This window comes from Nothoprocta perdicaria, unplaced genomic scaffold, assembly GCF_003342845.1.
Source record: "Nothoprocta perdicaria isolate Ctin4 unplaced genomic scaffold, notPer1 scaffold_46, whole genome shotgun sequence".
NCBI classification, from domain to species: Eukaryota; Metazoa; Chordata; class Aves; order Tinamiformes; family Tinamidae; genus Nothoprocta; species Nothoprocta perdicaria.
Window position 1 is genome coordinate 1553461 of NW_020455710.1, and position 25052 is coordinate 1578512.

A 25052-nucleotide genomic window follows, 5' to 3' on the forward strand; every position below is an offset into this window, starting at 1 on the left:
GAGCTGATGCCGCTCGTGGTGGCCGTGCTGGAGAACCTCGACTCGGTGTGCGCGCACAGCCAGGAGACCAGCGTGGAGCTGGAGCTGCTGCGGGACGACAACGAGCAGCTGCTCACGCAGTACGAGCGGGAGAAGGCGCTGCGCAAGCAGGCCGAGGAGGTGAGCGGCGCCGCGAGGGGCCGGGAGGCTGCCCGGGGTGGCCGGGCTCGGGCCGGGCCTGCGGCGGCTCCGCGGCCTTGCTGGGGAAGGAGGCCCGGAGGCCTTGGCGCTGTGTGCGGGGCCGGGCGCCCTTTTCCCCGGCCTTCCCAGGCCTCTCGGTTTGCGGGGCCTCCCGCCCAGCGCTCCCAAAGACCCCGCTCCCGGTTGTGGGGGAACTGGAGGAAACGTGACGCTGCTTGACAGTAAACACGGAGTCGTTCGTTAACTGTGCTGCTATTCCACTTCCTCCCCAGTCCTTCTCAGTTGCAGGGGGTTGATATTTTATTGATTTTAAGCCTTTATCGTGCCTATTGCACAGGGCTCTTAGTACAAGAGCCACTGCAAAGCGCGTGGGAATAGGCGCTGTCCAGGCTGCGGCTGTGCCAAGCCCGCAGGTACAGGCTGCAGCCAGCAACAGGTGGTGCAGATTGTTCAGCGGCCCCAGCTGTGACAGGGGCTGTTGCTGCAGAGATGGAAGGTGACAGAAAATAACCATTTACACCGTTACTGTTACACAGTGTGTGTAGACATGTGAAGCATCTTTCCTGTGACGCTTCAGAGCAGAGAAATAGGAAGCAGCTGTGTGGGATACCAGCTCCTTGCCTCCCAGAACTCCAGTAGGAAATTGGATTGGCAGCATTATCTGCAGCAGAACAAACCATCTTACAAGTCTATTTCCAGACTTCATGCCCTGTGCTTATCTCTATGGGTGTGTTTGACTACTAAATTTTCCAAAAACAGGGAGCAGCAGCACTGGGGGTAAAGAATATTAGCAAGGAAAATTAATCTCAGAAAGTTTTTTTTTTTTTTTTTTTTTTAAACCAGGATGCGTATTTGTTTATATAATGGCTTGAAGAGAGTGAAAAATGTCAGTTTGCAAATTGTTCTAGAGCTCTGGTAGCAGTTTGGTGTACAGCAAGGTAGTATGAAGAGTGTTTCCCAAATGCTTAGGCCAATAGACCCTTGTCAGTCCCTGGAATATCATGCAGTGTTCCTATCTAACACTTAGTTTGGCTGTGGTCTGGGGATTTCATTGCTAGACCTGACACAAGCAACATGAGCAAGTCTTAAAGTTGTTAAGAATATAAAAAGGAATGGACTGTAAATATTACCTGAACTATTTCAGGAACAAGTCACTTGGGCTTAAAACACAGGCAATATTTGCTAGACTGAAAAAGCAGGCCTTGGGCAGCAGAACAGGAACCACAATAGTCTGATGAAATAGACTATAGTATTAACTGTGTCTTGTGGCTCTTCTGAAGCTGAGGATGCATATGTTGGTATTTGTGCCTCGGTGTAATCACCATTTCATTGTATCATGGTGAATTAACCCAAGGAATTAAGGAGACCGGCATTATGCAGTATGAAAACTACGACTTGGGTGCTGCAAGACGACTTGTTGATACGTTCTAAAATGCGGTTAGGTTGGACACCACACTTTCACCTGCAAGTCCAAAGGTCATCCTTTTGGTGTGTGCTGAGGTCAGCTAAGCTGTGTGTAGTATGTGTGGAAAATATTATAGATAAGGCATTTTATATACGTGACAGTTGTGTGTTTTATTCATATTTGATTGTCGCAACAGGTTTTTGAATGCTGAGTTAATGGCACGGGTGTGGTGGTGTTGCAGCAAGAGGCGGAAATTGAAATATCATATAGGACATTTTCTCTTTTTTTTTGACAAGTTGTTTGCTTAGTGATTTTTATTTATTTTTTCCCTTTAATTTGGATTAACCAAGCATCATCACATAGTAACTCAATATTTTCCACTTTGCTAAGTCCAATAGTCTGTCTTACCTGTTATGACAGTTCTGAAGAAGTAACTTCCCTTTGTTTGCTTTGTAGGGAGTGTTTTATTTGGAGGAGTATCTTGATGAATATTCATAGTTTACTATTCAAATAGGCATCTCCTTGCACCGCTGTCCTAAACTGCCACCTTCAATCTCTATGCCTTAAAAAAGCATTACCAAAGAAACAGCTGGAAAATTAATGCCTGTGACCTTCTAATATATCAGTTTTAAAAGGAAAGCTACTTCAGAAATTCGGGACCTGCTTCTCAGATTAAGTAACAGTCACGATTGTCTTATTTGCTCTAAAGTCCGTGGCCTAACTTTTAGCTTTGTATATTTTGAGGTATAACTAAAGCAGTAGAGGAACTAGCTATTCTGCAGTTCTGCTTACAGTTGTGCGTAACTTATCTTCCCGCTTGGTAAATGTTGAGCAGTGTGTCCTGCGTCAAATAGCAGAGCCCCAAACCCTTCCTCCTCTCCCTATCTCGCGTGTTAATCAGTTCAGTAATTGATTCTGCTCCCTTAGATGGGAACCACTCTCTATGTGAATGTGTGGGGCAAAAGGGGCTTTACGTGGTCTCCTTTCAGCAGTGTCAGCAGGGTATCGTGTGATATTATTGCGTAGTTAAAGTTGTGTGTGTAGGGTGGTTCCAGATCTACATCCTGTGTTACTTTGTTATTCAAGTTCATTTTTTGCATCTATTTTAGCCATAAACCATAAATAGATTTAAAGTTAGTTGTATAAAGACTCCTCAATCTTGTTTTGAAGGTATTGTTTCATACTTTTTTTTTTTAACTGGAGGTGTTTAAGAACAGGTTAGACAAACATTTCTCTGGGATGACTTTGTTGATCCTGTCTGGAGCAGAGGGAAGGAATTACCTGGGAGTCACCAAGCAGAGTTGCTGCGGGGATGATGGGCTTGGGTGTCAGTGATGGGCGCGTGAAGGTGGCCTTACGCAGTGACACCGAGTATCAGGGCTTAGGAGCCTGGAAAAGAGAAGACCTTTTAATGTCTGCTCTAGCTTTATGTGCTCTAACCTTCTGTGGTTTGGCTTGACTGTTAAAAGAGAAGTGTAGTTTGCTTCAGCTGCCCAAAAAATCCCAAAAGCAAGCAAGCAAACAAAAAGCCCCCAAAAGCCCCCCACATTCATTTTGTAACAAGTTTCTACTTGGAGAGCACTTAATTTTAAGTGAAGAAGGCTAGTTTTTGTCTGATGCAGTAGTATTTTGTGTAGTTAGTAGCTTAGGGCATGTTTTGCATCTGTGTATTGAGTAACTTATGTCTCTGCTGCTGCATTTACTTCAAAATATTCTACGTCTAAGTCTTTTAAAGTGTCAGGGTAAACTCAAGTCTTTCATAGTGGGTACTTGGCCTAGGGACCTAGCTGTACCAGCTGCTTGTGAGACTTGTCTTTCCAGGGCAGTTGTCTTGTTTAAGTCCAAATTATCAGTCTTCTGGGTCTCTGTGTGTTAATGCTATCACAGGAAGCAGAAATGAAACAGTATGAAAACATTATGAAGTCTAAAGATTGTGTCTAATATAGTTGGGCAGTATTTGTTCTAGCATAGCTTTCGGTGGAGGAAGAAAGGAAGAAAACTTTAACCGAGGAGTTAAGTATCTGTGTCACATGGGTCTGAATCAGCACGGATAATCATTATAAATTTTGAAAAATGTCACTGTAGGGAGCTGCTGAAACTAGTTTATGTAATTCTGAATTTAAAATTCTACTACTGTTCAAAAATGCAAATATTGCTGAGATGTGATCCAGTCTTATCACCTTAGAGTGATTTTATTTTTTGTGAAAGTTTTGCACCTATAAGGGTGAAGGGAGAACAAGGAAAGGCTTCAATGCAGGGGTGGAGAGGGAAGGAGGAAATGGGGGAAAAAAAGTAGAAGAGAATGTCTGCTATATCCTAAACGTTTGTGCTTATAAAGCTAGAATGAATTTAAGCTTGTCTTAAAGTGACTATTACAGGCTTAATTTAAGCAGTTTCTCTTCTGTGTATTAATCTGTGTGTTTGTAGAATCTTTATGCTGTATGGCTTGGAATTTAGAAACTACTGGAATAAGAAAATAAAGTTAAAATAGCTAAAAACAACCAAACCTTAATATGCAGCAGCTTCTAATACTTTCTGTTGAACTCGAGAGGAAATAAACATGGATGAAGAACCTGATCTATCTTTAGTTTCATGAGTAACAAGGACATTGATGGATTTAAGTGGCTGCTTATTCAAAAGCATAATTGTCACTGGTCTTTTGCAAGTTATGAAGCACATCTGACTTTTGGAAATCATCAGAGAAGCAACTAAACAAAGATGTTACAGTTTTATTTTAGAATTCCTCTTTCATGTTTTTCCATCTTTGATTTACCAAACCACGTTGGTATTTAGCCTCTGTGCCAAACTTGTGTCAAAAGCTTTGAAGCCCTTGTTAAAAAGGGAGTCTGCTAAGAATGAGTAAGCTAGACATGGCTTGAGTTTCTGATATAAAAGGCAGTAAAACTCTTGCCTTTCTTGCCCACAAAGCAGAGGGTCTGTGATGTAAATATGAAGTTTTTGGAGTTCCATACAGCAGTTAATATTTCCAAGCTCCCAAAAAGTTCCTAAGAAATAGTTTTCTGCGTTTGACTTTTTGAAGAAGGGAAGAACTCTTATTTTTAAACCTCAGAACCCAAAGCATTTCTATCTGGCTTCATGTCAGCTGTTTCTTGATTATTTCACTCTTTTGCTTCGAGCACAGTCATATGAAAACCATTCCTGGTCCTGTGATAGCCATGTAGCGCTTGCTTGAAAGGGGCTCTTGTTCCACTTTGCAGATAATGATACGTTCCTACATTGAAAGTAATTTTGAAGCAAAACTTCTTCCAATGAGCATGCTAAACCGAAGCCCTTTTCATAGGGTTACAAGTTTCTACTTTGAAAAGCTTGTCAGCAGCTTAAAGGTTGATTATACAAGCATTTGGACAAAGTAGAGCTTTTTTTCACCAAATGTTTCTATAAACACAGAAGAACTTAGGTGCAGACCTATAACATAATTTGGAAAAAGAAAAAGGCCATTTTGTGAAGAGTTTATATCAAGTTAGTTTATTTTTATGAAGTATCCATGCCTTGCACTCATGCTTTTATAACTATAGGTTACCTCACCTGGCCTCATGTAACAGCATTGTGCTGATACAAGAGTGCAGTCTTGCACACAAATATTAGTGTCTTGTGTTTTGTGTGTTTCGCTGTGGACAGATATTTTCATCCACTTCTGCTTTTCTTTACTAGAACTGTTAAATGAAATCTCATTGAACTAATTGATACTGTAGAAATTAGTGTTACCACTAATAACCACTCCAAGAGTGGCTTGCCATTTGGATGCTTCCCTCAATTCTATCAAATCAAGCAGTTTTGACAACATTGAGACTGTTTTAGCTTTAACTGGAAGGACCAAAACAAATTAGGGCTGTGCACAATCTGTATCCCCTCTTTTGAACTGATAGGTAACTGATTATGCTGGCAAAGAGAAATTAATAATCTTTTTTCCTCAAATTTGCCACCTGTTACTTTATATCTGGGCTCCTCTCCGCTGCTGCATGTTATGCAGTTGCAGTTTTATTTCTGAAACCCTTTAGCTCTCCTGGATGTTTTTCTCTGCTCAATTTTTCCTCCTTGGATACCTGGTGTTCTGGGCCTGTCATGTTCGCTGCTTCTGCCCCTCCTGCAGCATCTCCACTTGCCTGGTTTGCACATGAACATACACCTTACCATTGCAGTCAAATGCAAAGGATACCAGGCCTTTCAGTGTTTGTATGCACTGTTGCCTGGCAGGTGAGTGCTGTTAGGGGGAAAAAAAAGAAAGCCTAAATAATTCATGTTTATGTTAGTCTCAGGCAGGCTTCTCAGGTGGTTGACACTCAGGTGATGGTGATTATGCAGAGCAAGCTAGATGGAAGGTTTAAACAATGGCCTGGACTGGAGTATCATTAGTATCCTTAGTGTTTAAATGTGGACTCTAGATCTGGGTTATTGTTTTGGAGTCTCCTATATGATGCTTGGAGTCAAAGTCCTTCTAATTTAAAAACATCTAGAAAAAAGTTCAAATCTTTCTAGTTAAAAACATAGGAATGACTCTAGATTTGTTTCTGTTCTGCAATGAAAAATGTTTGCTGATGTCTTTAAAGAAATTTTCTGTTGTTGAGTCTAACTTTGCTTTATTTTTTTGTCTAGAAATTTATTGAGTTTGAAGATTCTCAAGAACAAGAAAAAAAGGACTTGCAGATCAGAGTGGAAGCACTAGAATCACAAACTCGACAGCTTGAACTAAAAGCAAAAAACTATGCTGATCAAAGTAAGTAAGACTCATTGCAGTCTGTTTAATGATACTACTGCAGTATAAATTTCCTGCCGTTAAACAGGGAAGCATATGCTGAATATCTGTTTTTTGACAGATAATTAGGCATAACTTTTGTGCAGATTTTTTCCCTTGTAATTAAGGTAAAAACTTTAAGTTCCTTAAGATTCCTTATCTTGTTCCTATATCATGTGTGTTTTTTTCTTTTTTTTTTTTCTTTTTTTTTTTTTTTTTGGTGNTTTTGCTCCTTTTTAAAGTGTCATTTGGAACTTATTCTCATGTTACTTGTCCTAAAATAAGTTAATTTTCTCTTCACAGAGAAGTTGACATTTTATTTGTGCAGATTTTTTCCCTTGTAATTAAGGTAAAAACTTTAAGTTCCTTAAGATTCCTTATCTTGTTCCTATAATGTGTGTTTTTTTTTTTTTTTTTTTTCTTTTTTTTTTTTTTTTTGGTGACCTACTGCCTCCACGTTTTGCTCCTTTTTAAAGTGTCATTTGGAACTTATTCTCATGTTACTTGTCCTAAAATAAGTTAATTTTCTCTTCACAGAGAAGTTGACATTTTACTGAACTGTTGTTTATGCTGAAAAGAAATGTCACCTTCAGGTCTGTAAAAGCTACTAGGATGAGAAATCTTTTACTTTTGATTCCAATTAGCTTTTGTATAATTTGTTGGATTATTTGTATGTGCTAGTTAGTAGGGAAGATGACTGGAGAAAGAACAAAGGAACAGGAGTTAAGGGTGGCCTTTGCTGGTGACAAAGGATAAAGTTTGCAGTTAATTGGGTTGAGGAGGCCTCTAGGCCCACACCCAAACAGCTTGTTAATAGGCGGATGCTGTGCTCTGACAGTAGGAACATGGCATCAAGATGACATCATATAATGTGCCATACTTTTTGTGGTAGTTGTTTCCTCCCACTGCACTAAGACATCACTCCTAAAGGATACCAGAAATCCATCTAAGAATGAGTTCAGTGCCACCAATCAAGAAAAACCCAAGGGATGAGGTGAAGACTCAATAGCAGATGTCTCTGGTGTTGTGTATGTTGTGTACGAGATCCTGGCTAGACCACTTGCCTGCATACGTCCTGGTGCTTGTTAGTAGGTGGGTGAGAAAATGTGAATGAAGGAAATCCGAGGGAATGAGTACGAGTGGGTGAAATACACCTGAGGTTTTGTAGAGCTTTCTATTCCGTTGGATCTCACGTTGGCGTTGGCTACACTGCTTTCCTGCTATATAATTGTTACATACACTCTTTTCTGCCTTTGATACATTATTTAGAAGTGAGAGTTAATACTTAACAATTCCACTCTATTGGAAGTAGAGTGTTGTGGACACCAGCTTTGTGCTTGTTTGCGTTTTTCCTAGAAAAAGGTTAATCTAACACGTAGACTGATGGTTCAGCTGCCTGGTTTCAGGGTACACTTGTGCTTGGTATCGAGATCTGTGTGAATTCTAAGGCTGTGTTCATTTTTGCAGTCGGATGGAAACCCTAATGATGGGCCCTTTGTGGTGAGCTTTGTTGTAATGCATATTATCCAAAACCTATCTCCTGTCCTGGGACAGGTGCAATGTTATAGGCTCTTGTCAACCCCATCGTGAAGTTGTAGTGTTGGGTCATTGACTGTTCCAAAGCCTTTTCATTGGAGGGGGAAAAAACTGTCCTTCTCCTGTTCTCAAAAGTTGTATTTTTAGCAGCAACAGAGCAGTAATTTTGGTCAATAACCTGTGTAGGACAATATAAAAGATGACTACAAAGATTTGGCATGCTGCTGATGAAAAGATCAGAGGAGACCTAAAGCACAGCTGGTGAACCCGAAATGACTATTGTGCCAAGTGGGCTGTTTCTTGTAACTCATCACAAAGATTCTAGGGTATAGAAACCATACAATCTGCATATTCTCCCTGCGATCTGACTATTGTCTTTTTGTTGTTGCTTTAGGTAAGATGGATAATCTTCAACGTTAGAAAAGATACCAATGTATCACTTGAATTCACTTGGTAACATCTACGAGTTTCCTAGTTCTGTGGAGTTTGTTGTTGTTGCATGTGTTCTTTTTCTTTGCTTTTTTTTTTTTCCTATGCTGTTGTTAGTTCATTAAATTAGTCGGTGGTATTGGCAGCTATTAGCATATCAATATTCAAAATAGAGGAAGTGTTATTGATAATGGAGATTGTAAATGCCTGGCATAGAGCAACTAAGCAAATAAAACCTGTCCTTTTTTTTTTTTTTCTCTTGTCTGGGTACAGAGTCTGAGATAGCAACATCACTCTGGAGATTTCTTAATTTATTGCCTGTTGAACTGTGGTAGACTGTGGATAAAATTGGATGGAACAATTGCAGTTATTTAAGAATGTGCTTTCCAGCCTTGGAAATACAGCTTTCCAGAGCCTGGCAGATACTGTGGGGAGGCACCACTTGGCACTTGTGCCCTAAGTACAAGCCTGGGATTTGTGCCTTGACTCTTTTAAGCCTATTGTACTGTAGAGACTGACTAAAAGCTGCTGAGAACTGCCTAGGGGTATCCTGGAGGTCTGTCTGCTTTCTTCTGGGAATGGTGGTGCGAGTCAGGTTGGAGATGAAATCCTAAGTCCTAATTGTGAACTACATACAGGCCTAGGATTTTTGAACTTGAGAATTTTGATCCTGATTGTTGTTAATATGATCCTGCTGGAGCAGGAGGGTTGGACTAGATGATCTCTAGAGGTCCCTTCCAACCTTGAACATTTGGTGATTCTGTAATACAACAGTAATATGATGATATAAGACAGTTCAACTCTTGGATAACTTGCTCTGTGTTCTGATGAAGAATGACTGTAGTAGAAAGTTATGGGTTTATTTGTTTTGACTCAGAAGTAACTTTTTTTACTTAAGTTGCAGATAAGGCTGTTAGAAGTTCAAGTTGGCAGAATCTCACTTGAGAAATTATTAACTCGAATGATTCAAAGTGGCCTTTCTTTTGTTCTCCAGGAGATTATTAATAAATTGGAAAAGATAAGATGTGCGAGCACAGCAAATGTGCCACTTGGCCTCCAAACTCTTAACCAAACATGTAATTCTCTTCTTAAGAGTTCCCAAGTTACTCTTGGCAGTAATTTAGATGCTTTACAAATGAACTGTACTGTGAAAATGCATTAAGTGGACATAATACCTTATGCCTCCCAGTGGCATAGGGAATTCTGTGGGGAAAGCAGGAAGAAAATGTTGTGTTTTTTGCTTCTTATAGACTACTTGTGCTGTACTCAGTTTTCATCAAATAAGCAAGATTTGTGGAAACAGCAGTTTTATCTTTTAGGCAGTTTGACTTGTGTTCTTTAACACCCTCTATCATGAGCACTAACTTAGACGAGTCTGGGAGAGGGCAACTCTACAGTTACAAAGGTACCGAGTCCACCGCATGTACCTAAAGGCAAGCAAAGGTATTTGGGAAGCCTTAGGTCTGTGGTCGTAGATTACAAATGTTTGTTTTTGCAGTTTTAACGGTGTTTATGCTTCAAAAAAATTGTTCTGTGGCCTTTTGATTTGTTATGTAGGTTTATTTGCTTAGCGTTATGTTCAGCCAGGTGAGTTGGGGTGAATCTGCCGTTTGAAAGTAGTGAAATAGGAAGCTAATTTTGTGTCAAACAGTTACTAAGTTACTGTGATTCGCTGGGCTTTTTGTCCTTATTTTTTTTCTTCCCTGCAGCAATATGAACTTGGTCTGCTCTGACTTAGATCTGTGACTACTGCTCTCTCCTTTCCTTGGAGGACATGTGAAGGAAGAGGAATGGGCACCTGGACCTGGTGGTGCTTCTGGCTCAGTTGTGAGCCTGGGTAGATGGGTGAGGGGGGGAAAAACCTGAATGGCCAGGGTAGGTTCCTTGACTCGTACACCACGGAGCGCTTGCTCCTCGCCTGCAATGGCTGTGCTGGTTGCCCGAGTTCATCTGGCTGGCCCAAAGATGGTTTGCCAGATTTCATCCTGAGAGGTTTGCTAAACAACAAGCCCCTGCAGTAGAGCAGAGGTGGAGGGATTTGCGACTTCTATTTAGGTGCAGGAATGTGCTTCTGTATCCAGGCCCTTCTGCCGACGGCCTTCTCTTCCTTGCTCCCCACTGCTGGTTCTCTCTGCAGCTTTTCTGTGGGTGCCTCCCTCTGTCCTTGTGCCGGGGCACTTGGGCCGTCACTGCGTCCCTTCCTGCACCGGGAGCAGAAACCAGAGCTCTTAGGGCCTGCAGAAGTAAAATCAAGTCAAATACTGCAGTGTGCATGGGAACAGGGTCAGTACTGGCACTGAGGCTGGTGCTCCTGCTGTCAGGCTTTAGCCAACTTATATTGACTGTGAGCAACAGTCTATTTTGGGTTTTATGACTTGGTTTAACTTTTGTGGCCTCTGTCAACAGCAGAGGGCACCTCTGAATATTTCATTGGTGCTCTCAGTACTGAAATATAACTTAAAAAGCATTTAACACTTTAAAGAAAACATCTCGTCCCTTTCCTTTTCCCTTCAGAAGTGTCTGAGACAGACCACTGTTTATCAATTTGAGTTTATCAATCTGAAATATTTTTAAAGAGAGCTATAGAAACCTGCCTCAAATTTTCACTTTTTTTTTTTTTTTTTTTTTTTTTTTTTAGCCCTCATAGGAAAGAGCCCCTTAGCTCTGTTTTTAACTAGTTTGCAGAATTAAAATGCCTCAGATTTCACCCTGGCAGCTGGAAAACCAGGTCCTCCTGCTGTTACAGGTTTTAGCAGCTATAAGCGACCTGCTCGTCCTGCACAAGGGCACGTGGTGCTTGGTTTTGGTTACTGCAGTGTCTCCAGTTACTCAGTGCCTTTCAGGGCTCATGTAAGAGGCACTGGGTTCTGCAGGGGCTAGAGACGCTTAATTTCCTTTTCTCTACCTCACCTCCCCTTTTGGGATGTGTTTGTCTATGTGTATGGTTGTACATATATAACATCATGTGACAATGAAGGTTTTTCTGGTAAAACCCAACTGCAATGTGTTTGTGACTTCCTACAGCTGAGGACCAGCACTGGAGTACACTTTCCAGAGGAATGACTTTCAGGGTACCTAATTATATGGAATGTTTTTATTTTAGAACCTGAAAAAAACATCTGGATGGTGGCCCTTTCTGATGGAGGTTGTTGACTGTGGTATTTACAAGACTTGGTTTCTTCTGCCTAGTCCTGAAGTATGACCAGGACATCATACTGCACTTGACAGTGCAGCATGAGCAAAGCTATGTTTCCATGGATAAATTTAGTTATCAGAGAGACTTTAATAGGAACTTTCAGCTGTGAAACACAAGTTTTCAGTTGTGACTTGAGTATCTTCGCATGAGCTTGTGTGAATAATTAAATTACCATGAATTCCCTCTGCCGGTAACATTACCCTCCTAGTACAGCTCAAGTGTAGTGCTTATTCTAAAGCACCTAAGAAAGCTTGTGAAAAGGTGCTTAAAATGTGAGGAGCTAAGGTTTCTTCCTTGCAGTCTCTATTGTGCCTGGCTGTTTCTCAGAGACTGAAAAAAGCCCCGAACTTGTCTTGCACTTCCAGTTTGTTTTGGGTAACAAAAAAATCTGGAGCCTCTTGTTTGCTTCTTGTTTCTCTCAATTTGTTCATTTCTATAAGTTTGTCAGGCACAGGAGGCTCCACTGATCCTAAAGCTTCATTTTTGGACTTGGAGATCCTTTCCATAAGTAGAAACATGAGTATCAAAGTGGATTCCAGAAAGGAACGCTTAGAAATGCTTTAGTCAAAGTAACTAAGTATCCTTAGTTTGGATGCACACATAGAATTACTCCATACTGCAATATCAATACATATAGCCTCTGTTAGTTCTCTGCACTGAGCACTGTTGCTGTTTATCTTTTTTTATGACAACTTACCTTACCCTTCCTTTCCTTACTGAAGTGGTTTTCCAAGCTTATCTGGAGTTTGAGGGAATTCATGCCTGCTTGATGCTGTGAAGTTACTGTGGTATCGGACCCTGCAGACTTGTGTGTTGTGGGTACCCGCAGTCCACTAGATGGAGCAGAGGGCACATTTAGCTGAGCAGGTTGCACCCAGCCCTGCTGCAAGGCTGGAGGCTAAAATAAAATGGAGTAGAAAATTAGAGCAAAAGGTTGGCCTGTTTTACCCTCATCTATTAATAGAACTGCGCAGGAGTGGTGAGAGCAGGTTGAAATCCACTAAAACATTATTAACTCTCTGCGTGCTTCTTCTGTTTTGGTTTTGTTAAGGGAATATTGGGCTAGTGGTTTGGGTGCCGCTGTACAGATTAGTTGTTAAAATAATGTGATTGCCCTCTGTGTTACAGCAATGGAAAGAGCTGCATTTAAATGTCTTTTTGGAACCTCACACTCTGACCTCTTACTGTTTACCTGGCTCTACATATAAACACAGTTTGCTCTATCCTCTGCATTCCTGTTGACTTCCTGTTGGATTTTATTCAAAAAGAACTTAGCATGTTTGTACTTTGTAATAGAAGTCGGGAATATGTGTTTTCTCATTTTGCCAGTACAGTCACTAGAAAAGCTGAGAGCTGGAAGAATATAGGCTGTGAAAGCAGCCTGCTTAATAGACAAATATGTAAAGGAAGTATCTCTGCATTTAAAGAATATGTAAAATCAAAACTCTTTAGTGAAACACAAGTTTGACAAGGAGAATAGTGGAGAAACTGGCAGTAGAGTCAAGTAACTCTTGAATCTGTTTTGGTAGCAGTTGGCTTGGACTTCTCTTTGTTTGTTTGACTTCCTGCTTTGAGAGACCCTTGGATGCCCTTTTTTGTGTGTTAAATGGTGGCAGTAAATTTAAGAAGCTTTGTTTAAAGTCAAAAGCCAGACTTAGTAAATGTCAGTGAATGTGTGGAGCCAACTGAAGCACAGAGAATACTTCATCAGGCCAGAAATATCAGAGGAAAGACACTAAAACTGCAAATTTTGAAGCTAATTTGGTGGTCAAGATAACCTCCTGTTAACAGCAAATTTCAATATGTCAAATGTCCTATTTTTCAGACTGAGAACTCAACCTATCGCTTTTACCCCTGTGAAGATGTCAGTCTTGCCATGGAGTTTAACTTATCCCTTTTTAAAAAAAAAAAGTGTTCTGTGCTGGTTCCGTCTAGGTCTTATTGCTCTCAGGTTAAATACTGTGTGGATGGCTTCAGTCTCTGTTTCAGTCCGTGGTCAATGTGATCTTTAATATCTGTGTAATAGGCCATAAGAGCATATCAGATTGTAAGATGAATTGTGCTTGATCTGTATCTTAAGTTTAGTATAGGATGTGCTTTTAAGAAGAGCTGAATGAAAGCTGTCCAAGGAGAACTTCAGGTAGTCCTAAGTGCCAGGAAAGGCGTGTGAAGAAGTGAGATCTCTGTCCTAGCTTGTGCCGTAGGAACTTGTAACTCCTCTTGGAGGAATCATGTTGGTTGGATTTGGCTTTCTAGCAGGTCTGTTTCTCTTTCTTCCCCCTCAGGCTTATCAGCAGTTTGAGGCAGAGGACAACATACAGATGGAGGGTGTTCCAAACTTGGTAAAAGCCATCAGACTTGGGAGGTAAGCCCTGATTTTTGAACAGGCAGGGTAGGAGGCTTTACTGCCTAATTCTCCATAATGCTCTCAAGAGGCAGCTACTCCAGAGACTTCTCTGTAGTTTGCTGTAATGTATGACCTCCATTTCTTCTATGTTTGTTTGGTTTGATCTGAGAGGTCTTTGATGATTAGGATTGGTATGTAAGGTTGTTGAGTGTGTATTAGGATATTGAAAGTGCTGGAGAAGGTTGCAGGTAGATCTTGAGCGCAAGTCCACGTGGTGCTGTTGGAGTGAATGCTTTCTTACCTGTCTAAAGTTACTGGAGTGTTTGCACTGTGTGCTCCTCTGTATGTTGCAGCCCTGTTTTTAATGAGGTTCTCCCTCCTCCCCCAAAATAGCAGTCAACAAATCTCATGAAGTTTTAAGATTAGATCAGTCTAGGCTGGCAAGCCTGAGTAGTAGTGTTTGTGTAAGATATTCCCCATCCTTTAATAAGGATGTGCATGACTTGATAAAAACATAGCTGAGACGATGGCTATTTAGTGTTTGGGAGGTATTCTCATGTTGCAAAGTACAATGGATGTTTCATATGTGTTGCAGTGACAGACTGAGCTAAAGAACTAGAAGAAGCATCTTTCAGTTTCTCCCCTATCTGCCAGCATTCATTGTATATCTTCAAGCTACTTTTCTCATTTTTCTTTTAGTGTCATCAAAATAGTTTCAGGTTTCTACTCTTGTGCACAAGTGAGATAGAAACTGAAAAGACAATTTGATTTCTGAGCTTCTTTTTTATTGCTGTTGATTTCCCATTCCTTCTGATAGGAATGCATGTTTAATAGTAACTTAAATTTCTAAGATTTTAGGGCCAGAATCTGGTCTTCATCAAAATTCTTGTCTTTATTAGGTTCAGATATGTTTTCTGTTCACATCTTGGTGATCTGTAGCCCTCAGGGAATATCTGGTTTGTTTCTTCTACAGTGTTTAATGGAAGAGAAAAGTGTGTTCTCTTGGCTGGCTTATTTTGTCAGGTTTATGCCTATAGAGTTGCAACATGAACATTAAATCTTTAGTGAAGCAAGAAATACTGAAGAGACTTCTGAGTTAGGCAGAGAGAAGAGCAGACGGATGGAAGGGGCCAGTGTTATTGTAGATCTTGACCAGAGAATTCTGACTGTAACTTGCCTTCATCTTACAAAAACTTCATATTTAACAAAAATAATTATTTTAAAATCAGAGTTCAGAAGGGGATCTCTTTCTTGACTCTGTGGTACCTGCATCTCTGTCCCACTGTCTTCTACGACTTTATTTAAGGAAGTGCTTAAACTTGGGCCATAGGAAGAGAAAATAACTTGATTCACTGTGGAATCTCAACCATTGTGCATGTGTTCAGTATATAGATGACAACAGGAAGCAGTTGTGTGGAGTTCATTAAGGTAGGTTCAAACAATGTGAAGAAAAAAGGCTATTTTTAAAGCTATTGCAGGGTTCATTTTCAAATAGTTGTATAAAATCATCTTCCGAGAATCCATCAGATAAAATTAATCTGTAGGAGCCAGTGTTGGTGACCCTGTCCAGACACGAATATATCAGCCAACCTCAGAGAGTTTCACCATTGCTGGCTGATCTCCAGACAAGGCTGTGCTCTGCTGTGGCTCTTGCCAATGTTAAGAAGCGGAATTTCAAATCAAGACAGCGTTAGTCAGCGCGGAGCTGCAGCGAGGCTGGTTCGGGGCTGCTTGGAAACTGTTTCCAAGGAAGGGAGCAGGCTTCACAAAACGTGCAGGCAATTAGGAATGCAGTTCACACTTGCTGATTTCGAGCCTATTTGCTGGCCCTGAAGTAGGTTTTGTACAACTCAAAACTTATCAGAGCTTTGGCCTGAAAGGATCTTAGGACCCTAGGAGCATCCGTGGAGACCCCAGGGCTGGTGGATTCACAAGTGTCTGTTCCAGTTGCTGGGAATAAGGACCTGAAGTTGCTGTGCTCTATCTTCTGGTTACTGGGGGTTATTGCTAGCATGTCTCTGGCAAACCATTGTAAAACACAATTATTCCACCATTGTAAAACACAATTATTCCTGTCTGCTCATCTTGTCCAGGCAGCTGACTTGAATGCCAACATGTTTAATTATGAGCTACTTGGTCAGTCTATGGGAGTGAATAACAGTTGGTGCTCATATCAAATGTTAGCTATAAATTCTGTTCTGTTTCTGTAGGCAGTTACTAAAGGCTTCCTTAATTTCCTTTAAATGTGTGTTCGTAGAATCATGAAGCAGTTGAGGCTGAAAGGAACTTAGTCCAATGTCCTGCTCAGAGCAGGCTCAGCTAGAGCAGGTTGCCCAGGACCATGTTCAGTTTCAAGCTTGAGTTTTAAGCGTCTCCAAGGATGGTGACTCCATAATTTGAGTAACCTGTTCCAGTGTTGCCTGAAAATAATAAGCCAAATTCTTCCATTCAATAGACAGTATTTTTGTACTCTATTGCATCTTAACATACATGTTTATGTGCTAGGCTGTAAAATATATGCTTTTATATATAGTGCTGTTAATTTATATAGAAGTATTATTTGCCTTAAAGCTTTTGTCCAATTAGGTAGTGATGCAGGAATGAAAGCATTCAATCTAGCCCTAGTTGGTAAGGTGTGATTTGATACTTCAAGTGAGATATTCAAGTGAGGTAGAATGCAAAAGGTTGTGTCAAGGAACTTGGTGTCCTTGTAGGAACCAAACTAGACTAGGAGCTAGGATGGTTACACAAATTTGAGTGATGAGACAGTAAAGTTGTGGGTTTTGGCTCTAGCATTTGAGTTCGGCAAAGATTTTCTGACTGAAAGATACGTGCAATAAGATATTGTGTCATGATGCAGAAATATTGAACAAAAAAGTGTATATTGAGAAGTCACTTTCAAAGGATCCCGTTGTCAAAATGTGCAAACAGCAAAGAAAATGCTGATATTTGTCTTTGGATAATGTGTGTCTAGCAATGAATCTTTTAGGATTTTATAAAAAAAAATCTTAAGTTTCTGGGGAGTAGAGGGTACGGAGAGGACAAGTGGAATAAGAAGCCTCAGTTAGGGAACTTGATACATGCGACTGTATCAAGGGTAATCGATATGTTCTCAGTGTCTAAGCAGAAAGATGATGTTCACTGCTCAACAGCTTAACAGGTTTCTGGTCAAGTGAAGTGTATTGTATAAGGAAAATACTGAATTCTCGCTCTTTTTTATTTATTTTTTATTTTTATCCTGTATAATAGTTGCATAGTGTTTCTGTTTCCTCTAGCTTATCTTCTCTTGATAGTAAAACTTTCTGATTTTTTAATATGCTGGAAGTGTTTTTTTTTTTTGCAGTCAGATGTGTTCTTTCACTGAATCTCTTACTTCAGTACTCAGTGGCGTATGTGTGAATGCCAATGTAAGAGTCTTAGGTGCCACGATATCTGACTTGAAATTATCTCTCAATACCTTCTTTATATTTCTTCTTGTCAAACACATCTCAGGCTGGAATGTGGTTAAGCTTTAGGAGACCCACCTAAAGCTTTGCCTGGGGCTCGCAGTTCTCATCAAGTCTAGCTTTGTGCCATGGTTTCTGCCTCTCCTTACATTTTGCATATACACGCATGGATGTGTGCAAAAAATCTGGACTGATACAAGCAATAAGTTGTTATTGCAGTGAAGTCCAGCCATTGGGCTAGTAATCAGTTGGGGAAAGAGTTTTGGCATTTTATGAGGACAACTTGTATTTTCAACCCTGCTCTGGTTGCCTTGTGATGGGCGAGTCGAAGTCCCACTTTACCAGACCTGAGTTTAATTTTATATTTGTTTTATTTTTTCTTGCAGTTAGCAGACTTGAGGAGAGGGAGTCAGAACTCAAGAAAGAATACAATGCACTTCATTCAAGACATACAGAGGTAGGTTATGTCATGATGAACTGAGAGTACCTCTGAAAATCTCTATCTATGGGGAACTTCTGTTGTGACAAATTGAGGAAGTGACTGGATATTTCCCCCCTGATAACTGCGTATTTTCTTTGCTGTTGTTGGTTGTAACTAGGCTTCATTTGATATGCAGCTTTTATCTCTCGCATCTAAGTGTGTATTTTTGTGTTAGTAGGTTTGAATACACTTTTGTACATGCTGTAGCTCTTTCTCAAATATCCAAGCACTCTGGAAGAATAGGAATTTGCTTCTTCAAAGCACGCCGAATTTCTCTGAAGTCTTAATCTTGTTCCTTTTTCAGAAATTTTCCTCAGTGTCAGTATTGCTTGTAAGCTCATCCACTTTCAAAAACTACCCTGTTTATAAGAGTCAGGATTGAAAAAGTCCCTACTGTGTTTATTGCTCCATATTTTCACAGTACTTGCTAGTAAAGATGGGATGTGCTTGGCTTTGTCCTTGTTAAATTAAAATGCTAAACTAAACTTAAATATCAGCTATACTTGAGCTGCTCCTAGAGCAGAAAGGGACTTGGGCTGTATGGAGAGGGAAGGGAAAGGCAGAAGTAGGATTTGGTTACCTTTACCACTTCCCTAGCAAACCTAAGACTATGGGCTAGGTGTATGAAATGTCATCACACTGACAGCAACTGAAAGTGGCTGAATTGCAATGAGTAGAGTCTTACATGAGGAGACTTCTGCAGATCTTCAAGAAAGCAGTCTCCTAAAAAAAAGTTTGAATCCATATATTTATAGAAACCCTAATGCTTTAGGTAAAGTTTTAAAAAGCTGCTTTAGAATGTTGCATCTGTTGTGAAGTGGAAACTTTTGAGTAAAATAAGTGCCAAAGCTTGATGCTGATAGCATAATTTGAAACATTTATTGTTCCTTCAAAATCGTGCAACCTTTATACCCTGCTGAACTGGAAATATTTCAGATCTTAGGATACGGTGTTGTTCTGTACAGAGTTGTTCTGTTCTTGTAGTTAGAACCTGTGAGCACTGGCATGATGGAAGGAACACGACTTTTTATTGAATTGTGCTCTGCAGAGTTCAAGTTGACTAAATATGTTTGGCACCATTAATTCCATGAAATGCTAATGAAATGTTCCGAATATCTCTTTGTATAGGTTTTGCTCCAAAATGGACAACAACCTCTGCTGGTTTGATTCAAACTTATTAAATGCTTTTACAGCTTCAATTCACTTTCTTGGGTGTAGGGAGAGGTGTTTCCTTGGGCTTTACTATCACCGAGGTGACTGTTTCCTTTTTGGAAAGGAATGAGTTGTGAAGAGGTATATTCCTACCTCCTAAGCTTCTGAAATCAGAGCTTATTTCCCTTTGCTCCTTCCTCTCAGCACTTCATTTTGATTGATTTTTTTTTTTTTTTTTTCCCCCCCCAGTCTCAGCATTTTCATTTTTTTTCCTTTCAATGTTGCATCTCTTGCCCTTTGTCGAGCCTGAAAGTCTTGAGTGAATCGGGGTGAGACAGCCTCATGTTGCATATAGGTTTTTTCAAAACAAATATCTTCAGAATATTTCTGCTTTTGCCTATATAGGTTCGAACCCTGGCTTTAGGTGATAATTTGTGTACATTCCATTCAGCTTATTTTAAGCATTATCAAGTGTTCTGGATTAAATATGTCTCAATGCTAATTTCTGAGACCTTTTTTGTGCTTTTCAATAAAGGAATATGTTTTCCTTCCTAATCGGCCTCACTGCTGCCTTTGCAAGTAAGCTGGCTTTGGTGCTTGCTGCAGTGACAATTGTTTATCTTTCAATTGACCAAGCAAAGCATGGAGCATTAGGAAGATTTTTAGCTCCTTTGGCTATTAGCAATGATTGCTTTGACAAGCATCTCATTAACTACATGGTGGCTTGCAGGCTTAATTATTAATCAGGTTTTTCCCTTCTGTTTGCTGCTTGCTCCCCTTATTTTCTCTGCCCGTGCCTTTTACCTCATGCTTCAGGCTTGAAGGGCTTTCTGTGCCCTGTGTGGGGTCGGTGACCATGTCCTGTTTCTGCTGTAGTGGGGCTGGCTGCAGGTCCCCAGCCCCTCTTGTGCTCCCCTCTCTGCTGGAGGTGGCTTCCCTGCTGGCCTGCTGCTCGTGGGAGTTGCAGCTGAAGCATCTCTGAGATGGACCAAGGCTTCCTTCACCTGGTTGAGCAGTAAAACGCATGTGAAGAAGCGATTCCCCTGCCCGTGTAGGCTTTGTGCTGAGTGCCAGAAGAGCCCCTTGGAGCTCGGCCTGCCCAGGACGTGTCCTGTGGCCACAGGGCCCCAGCCGGCCCTTGCTACAAGGTGCTCTTTGCAGCTGCAGACAGCAGCGCTGCACAGACCTGCTAGGGCTCTGCTAACAGCCCTTGGCTTCTATCTTCCTGATAAACTAAGCCTCCATCTTCCCCTTCTTTTCTGTTTTGTGAAAAGTGGGAGATGAGCTAGTGGATTTGAGTGGAATAAATTCCTTAAAGCTTCTTCCCCTCCCAGTAAGCCTGTGCTGGAGCTAACTCGCTCAATTTGTGGTGGGGACGGGTGGGATTGGGGTTACCTGAGCAGCAGAGCTGCAGCCTGGGAGGTGGAGGGAGCCAGGGCTCTGCCATAGGCAGCTGGGAGGATAGCTGTTCAGCCGGAGTGAGGTGTATGAATGCACCTGGAACAGGAGCTTACATCCGTGTTGTGATTCCCTGCTTAGCGAACGTGCTCCATTCCTTTCTCTTCCCTGCTTACAAAGTATTTTGGTCTGGTCGTTCTTTGTTGTACTCCGTAGAGCAGAATTGCAGAGATGAGTAGCAAACCAGCTTGCTGGAGAGCTCCTGGAGTGAATTGTAATGACTCAAACTATGACTATGCAAACTGTTGTTGCTATTGTCCTATGCAGTAAATGACCATGCAGCCTAAAGGCAGCACCCTGGTAGGCTGACTGGTTGGTAGAGGCCTTTTCTGAATGGGTTTCAACCTCTGCTCTGTAGAGTCTTTAAAAAAAAAATCCACGTTATCAGGCTATACTATATCTCAAATACCATTTTGTATAATTGTACATGAGTTGCTCCATATATTGACTGTATAAAAGCAACAGTTACTTGGCCTGTTTTTCCGCCATATACCTGTTAGCTCTTTGTTGCCTTTACCTGTAAAGAGATGCTCACAAGTTGCTGCTAGGGATCCTTTCAGAGCAAGTCCCATGAATAGGAAGTAAAGGGTCATACTTCTCTGGCAGCATAGTTAGTAGGACACCTTTCATAAGATTGGCACTAGCCTTTTTAAAGCTTGACTGAAGACAGTATCTTTCGACTGGGAAGCTGAGGAACAGCAGCACTTGGACCTTTCCTTAGCAGGTACCTCACTCCTCTAGCACCTTGCAACACAAATTTTCCAAAGGAAGCCTCTCTTCCACTTTTTTTAATCCTTTGGGAAATGTACAGCTAAGATGGGGGTCGATATCTCTTTGCCTGACATGCACAATAAGGGCTTAGCTTAATGAAGCATAATTGGGCCATGCAAGTTTCTCACTCTTTTGCTCTGATACAATGTGACAGAACAGCGAGTCGGTCCCTCACATTGGGAATGTACTTTGTCATGTTGATTTGGATAAACAAATATCCAGTGCCAGGGGATATATTGGAGCAAGTCCATAGGGAAATAGGAAGAGAAGATTAAGTGGAGATGTCTAATTACAATTTTGCCTGAGTGTGGTTACCAATCTCCGTATCTTTAAGATATTTTAGGTTTCTGCTCGAACAAATCGTTTTCCTGACTATTCTAAGTTTAATAGCTTGGTATGTAAAGCACAGATTTGAACTCTTGTCATATTAATGTATCTGGCAGCAATGACATCTTATATTTGGATAAAGAGGCATCAAGCTCAGTGGGAGTGATGCTTTTGCTTAGGTGACAGGCTGCTCACCACAAGGCCTTAAAGATGCCAGACAGTTACATGGAAGTGTTTAGGACTCCTGTGCTGAATCGAGGAGATTTAATAACGTAGCAGACATTTTTACGATCTAGATTATATGGGACACAGGAAGATCTATATATACTCTGCTGGTTCCACATTTCCCCAAGGAGGAGCTGCCTGTGCCAAACCTGATTGGATCTGCAGGGTAAAAAAGGAGTGCTGAAGCCAGAGCCTGCTCTAGCAGTGAAAGAGCTATTAAGTTCTGTCCTGGGAGATTTGAAAGCAATGGCACAGAAAGGGAGAAGGAGTAAAAGATAAAGGGAGGTAGAAATGAGATTCCTCGGCCTGGTTAAGGAAAGATGCAGGTAACTTAAAGCCAACACATAAAATGTACTTTATTTTTCATAAAGAAATCTTTCAGGTTCATGTTTATTGGGAGTGATTAAATCATATGGTAGGAATGGAGATTGGTGACAGGAGGCTTGTCTTGAATCCTGAATTTTAAGCTTAACAACAAAAATGGAATTCTAAAGCTTTGAAACTTCTCACAAGCCATATGAGGAACTTGCATTTGAGGAGAAAAGCTTTCATATTCATGCTGTAACGTTCTCAAAAACTCATTCTAGTCAGTTTGGATGTATTTTGCTGTAAAACGACGAGCTAAAACATAATTTTTTTGAAAACTCAGTTAACTACCTGAGGTGACACTTTTTCCTCCCATCTGAATTAACTCAGATTTTATTCGTTAACAGTAATTGAGCAATGAACCTACAGCAATAACTATAGCTACCACCCTGTATGCTGAAGGATGGAGACATGCCCTTCTGCTTGTTTTGTCATCAGTTTTGTATTCATCTGCAGAGCTGTGCTATACTTAGTCCTTTAAATTGACCTGCCCTCCAGCCTCTGCCAGTAACAAATATAATGAGACGTTTCAGTAAACAGAAGAAAGAATAGACTGAAAAGAGAGAAGAATGTAGGTTAAATGTGCTCTTTGCCAAAACTGTAAGATGGGCAGGTTTTCTTGCCCCTGCTGCTTCCCATGTATTAGCTATTTTCCCCATAGAGGGAAGTAAGAAGTCCCTTTCTGTCCACTGGCTAAAAGGACCATATAGACTTCCTGTCTAAAAATTTTAGAGTTTTAGAGAAACTAACAACTATGCTGCGAACTGAAGTATTTGCAGGTCAGTTGGCTTTTATTCAGTAACACTTCCTTATATGAACAGAGTGCAGTGTCTAATGTGCATTTCCAAGTTATACCTTGTTTTTGCTGAGGTCTTAGCAAAAACAGGCTTGATCTGGATTATAATAAACTTGTTGCTGTGAGAAACTACATACAGGCACCTTCAGAGCTCCTAATTTTGATGGAGTGGAACCAGAAGAACAAGAATTGTGGGTAGGGGAAGGTGGAGCTTTGGGTTTTTCCTGTTGCTTTGGCACATGAGCAAGCTTTTAAAGAAAGGTTCAGGAAGCAAATATAGTGGTCATAGTAGACTCTGCGTTCATGTCATTATGTTACAGGATAAATTTTGTAAGCTTTTGATAGCGGTTAAAGTATATTATATAATGTTCTTCTAAAAATAGGAAGATTTTTTTCATGCTCAGAGTTGTAATTAATTACTTCAGCATAATGCAGGGAAATGCCAGATTTGTGCATAACCCAGCACTTAATTTATGAATAATTATATGCTATTTATTATTCAGGGTGTCTGAAGCCTCAGTTCACTCTGAAAGGAAAACAAAACAAAATGAACCTTAGATTGAGACTATAAAGTTTGTGTTGGTGACCTGTGTTTGCAAAGAAATGGATTTTAACTGAAGCTGAGAGCATCTGAAGCCCCAACTTCCTGGCACCAGACTCGTCAGCACCACCTTGGGAACCTACATCCTCTGCTGCCTCTCAGCTTTTGCTGAATTCAATTTTGCTGGATGTAAATGCTGAACACTCTCATATAGGAGGAAAAATACGAAAGATTTTATCGTAATGTTATTTGTACAGTTGTCTTAATGTAGGGATTCTGTAAGAGTGGGTATCTTTAGGCAAATAGAAGCCAGTTTTATAGGTATCTTTTTCCTGGAAGAAAAAGTGCTTTGAACTGGACCCGATTATACCTTAGGAAACACTTGCACTCAGTTCTTGGGCTGAACACCTATGACTGTTTTATTTCCTTTTTGGTCTAAGTGCCCTATTCATCCTGCACCTGACTGCAGAGATGCTCAAATTGCCAAATGGCCCATGGGTTCCCTTCAGGGGGTTCTAGCTTTTGTTCCAAAGGCTCATGCTGTCCAACTTTAACCTTCAGCAATGGAGTAGTGATACCTGGTATTCTCTCCCTGCACCTCTCGGCTCGGTTTTCTCCTGAACAGTGTGATCCTTAGGTTGATTAGAGTCCGGGCTCATTTAATAAGTGCTTGACTGCAGGAGTCAGCATGTCTGCCTGCAGTTGTCTCTCTCTAACAAAACGAGCAACCAAAAAGAGCCTTTCTGGAGTGCTAAAAATCCCCAGACATGCTGTCCTTTTTTGGGAAGGCAAATCTATATAATTTGAAACCAAAGTTCTGTGTTAGGTTAAATGGATCTGAATGCTGGAAGTGGGGAGCAGAGATGCTGACTTTCATATTTGTGTTTAATACTTGAGGTGCATCTCATTCAACTTGCTAGTGGCTGCTAGACATTATTAAATATCTGAGTCTCCAACGTGGGTCTGAAAATAAACTGAGGACTATGCTATTTTTAGTATAATCTACCCAATCAATAATGCATAGCTTGCCTAATGCTGCGACTCCTGAGTGGTTTTACAGTTGAAGGATGAGAGCAGAATGTGTGCGCTTTACAAAATGCCCTCTTAATTACATAAAACCCTTCTGTGGAAAAGGTATGTCTGCTTTGGTTTAGTGCCCTGCATCTCCAGAAGAATTTTAATTCTTGACTAAGCAAGGTCTAACATTACTTGGTTTCCTGTTGTTAAAGCTATTGGAATATTTTGTTGATAGGACATTTCTGTCACCATCAGAAATAACATTATAGTAACTAGCAGTGCAGCTGGTAGGTTGGCTGCTGTGTCAGGAGAGCAGTTTGAACAACTGTCTTTGAAGCTAGAATCTCCATTTGCAAAATTGCAGAGATGAGAAATGAAGGCTGGATGTGGCCTTGACCTTTTCTAAGCTGGTGCTAAATCATGGATAAATGGTCACATAAATAGTAGACCCAATAAACTCAGCTAATGTCAAAATTAGTTGTTGGGTCTTGATATCTGATTGGATTTGCTGCTAGAAATAAAGTTAAATGTTAAAACCATGCACACTTTGAGAGGGTTCTGAGTGACTTATGTCATTTCTGCAGATTGTGCCTGTAAGGATGTTCTTTAAGCCTATTTCAAACTCT

The 25052-nt window shown here is 40.8% G+C and overlaps 1 protein-coding gene across 4 annotated transcripts in view; it reads left to right on the top strand.

The window, feature by feature from the left end:
- Positions 1–6: 6 nt before the first annotated feature.
- SPAG9 (sperm associated antigen 9) overlaps positions 7–25052 on the top strand; it is a 54842-nt gene continuing 29796 nt past the window's right edge. For all 4 annotated transcript variants that reach the window (XM_026046780.1, XM_026046782.1, XM_026046781.1 and 1 more), the window contains exons 1-3: positions 7–159; positions 6200–6320; positions 17679–17749. In XM_026046780.1, coding sequence (XP_025902565.1) covers positions 7–159; positions 6200–6320; positions 17679–17749 — 345 coding nt within the window. The remainder of the gene's footprint in view (positions 160–6199; positions 6321–17678; positions 17750–25052) is intronic.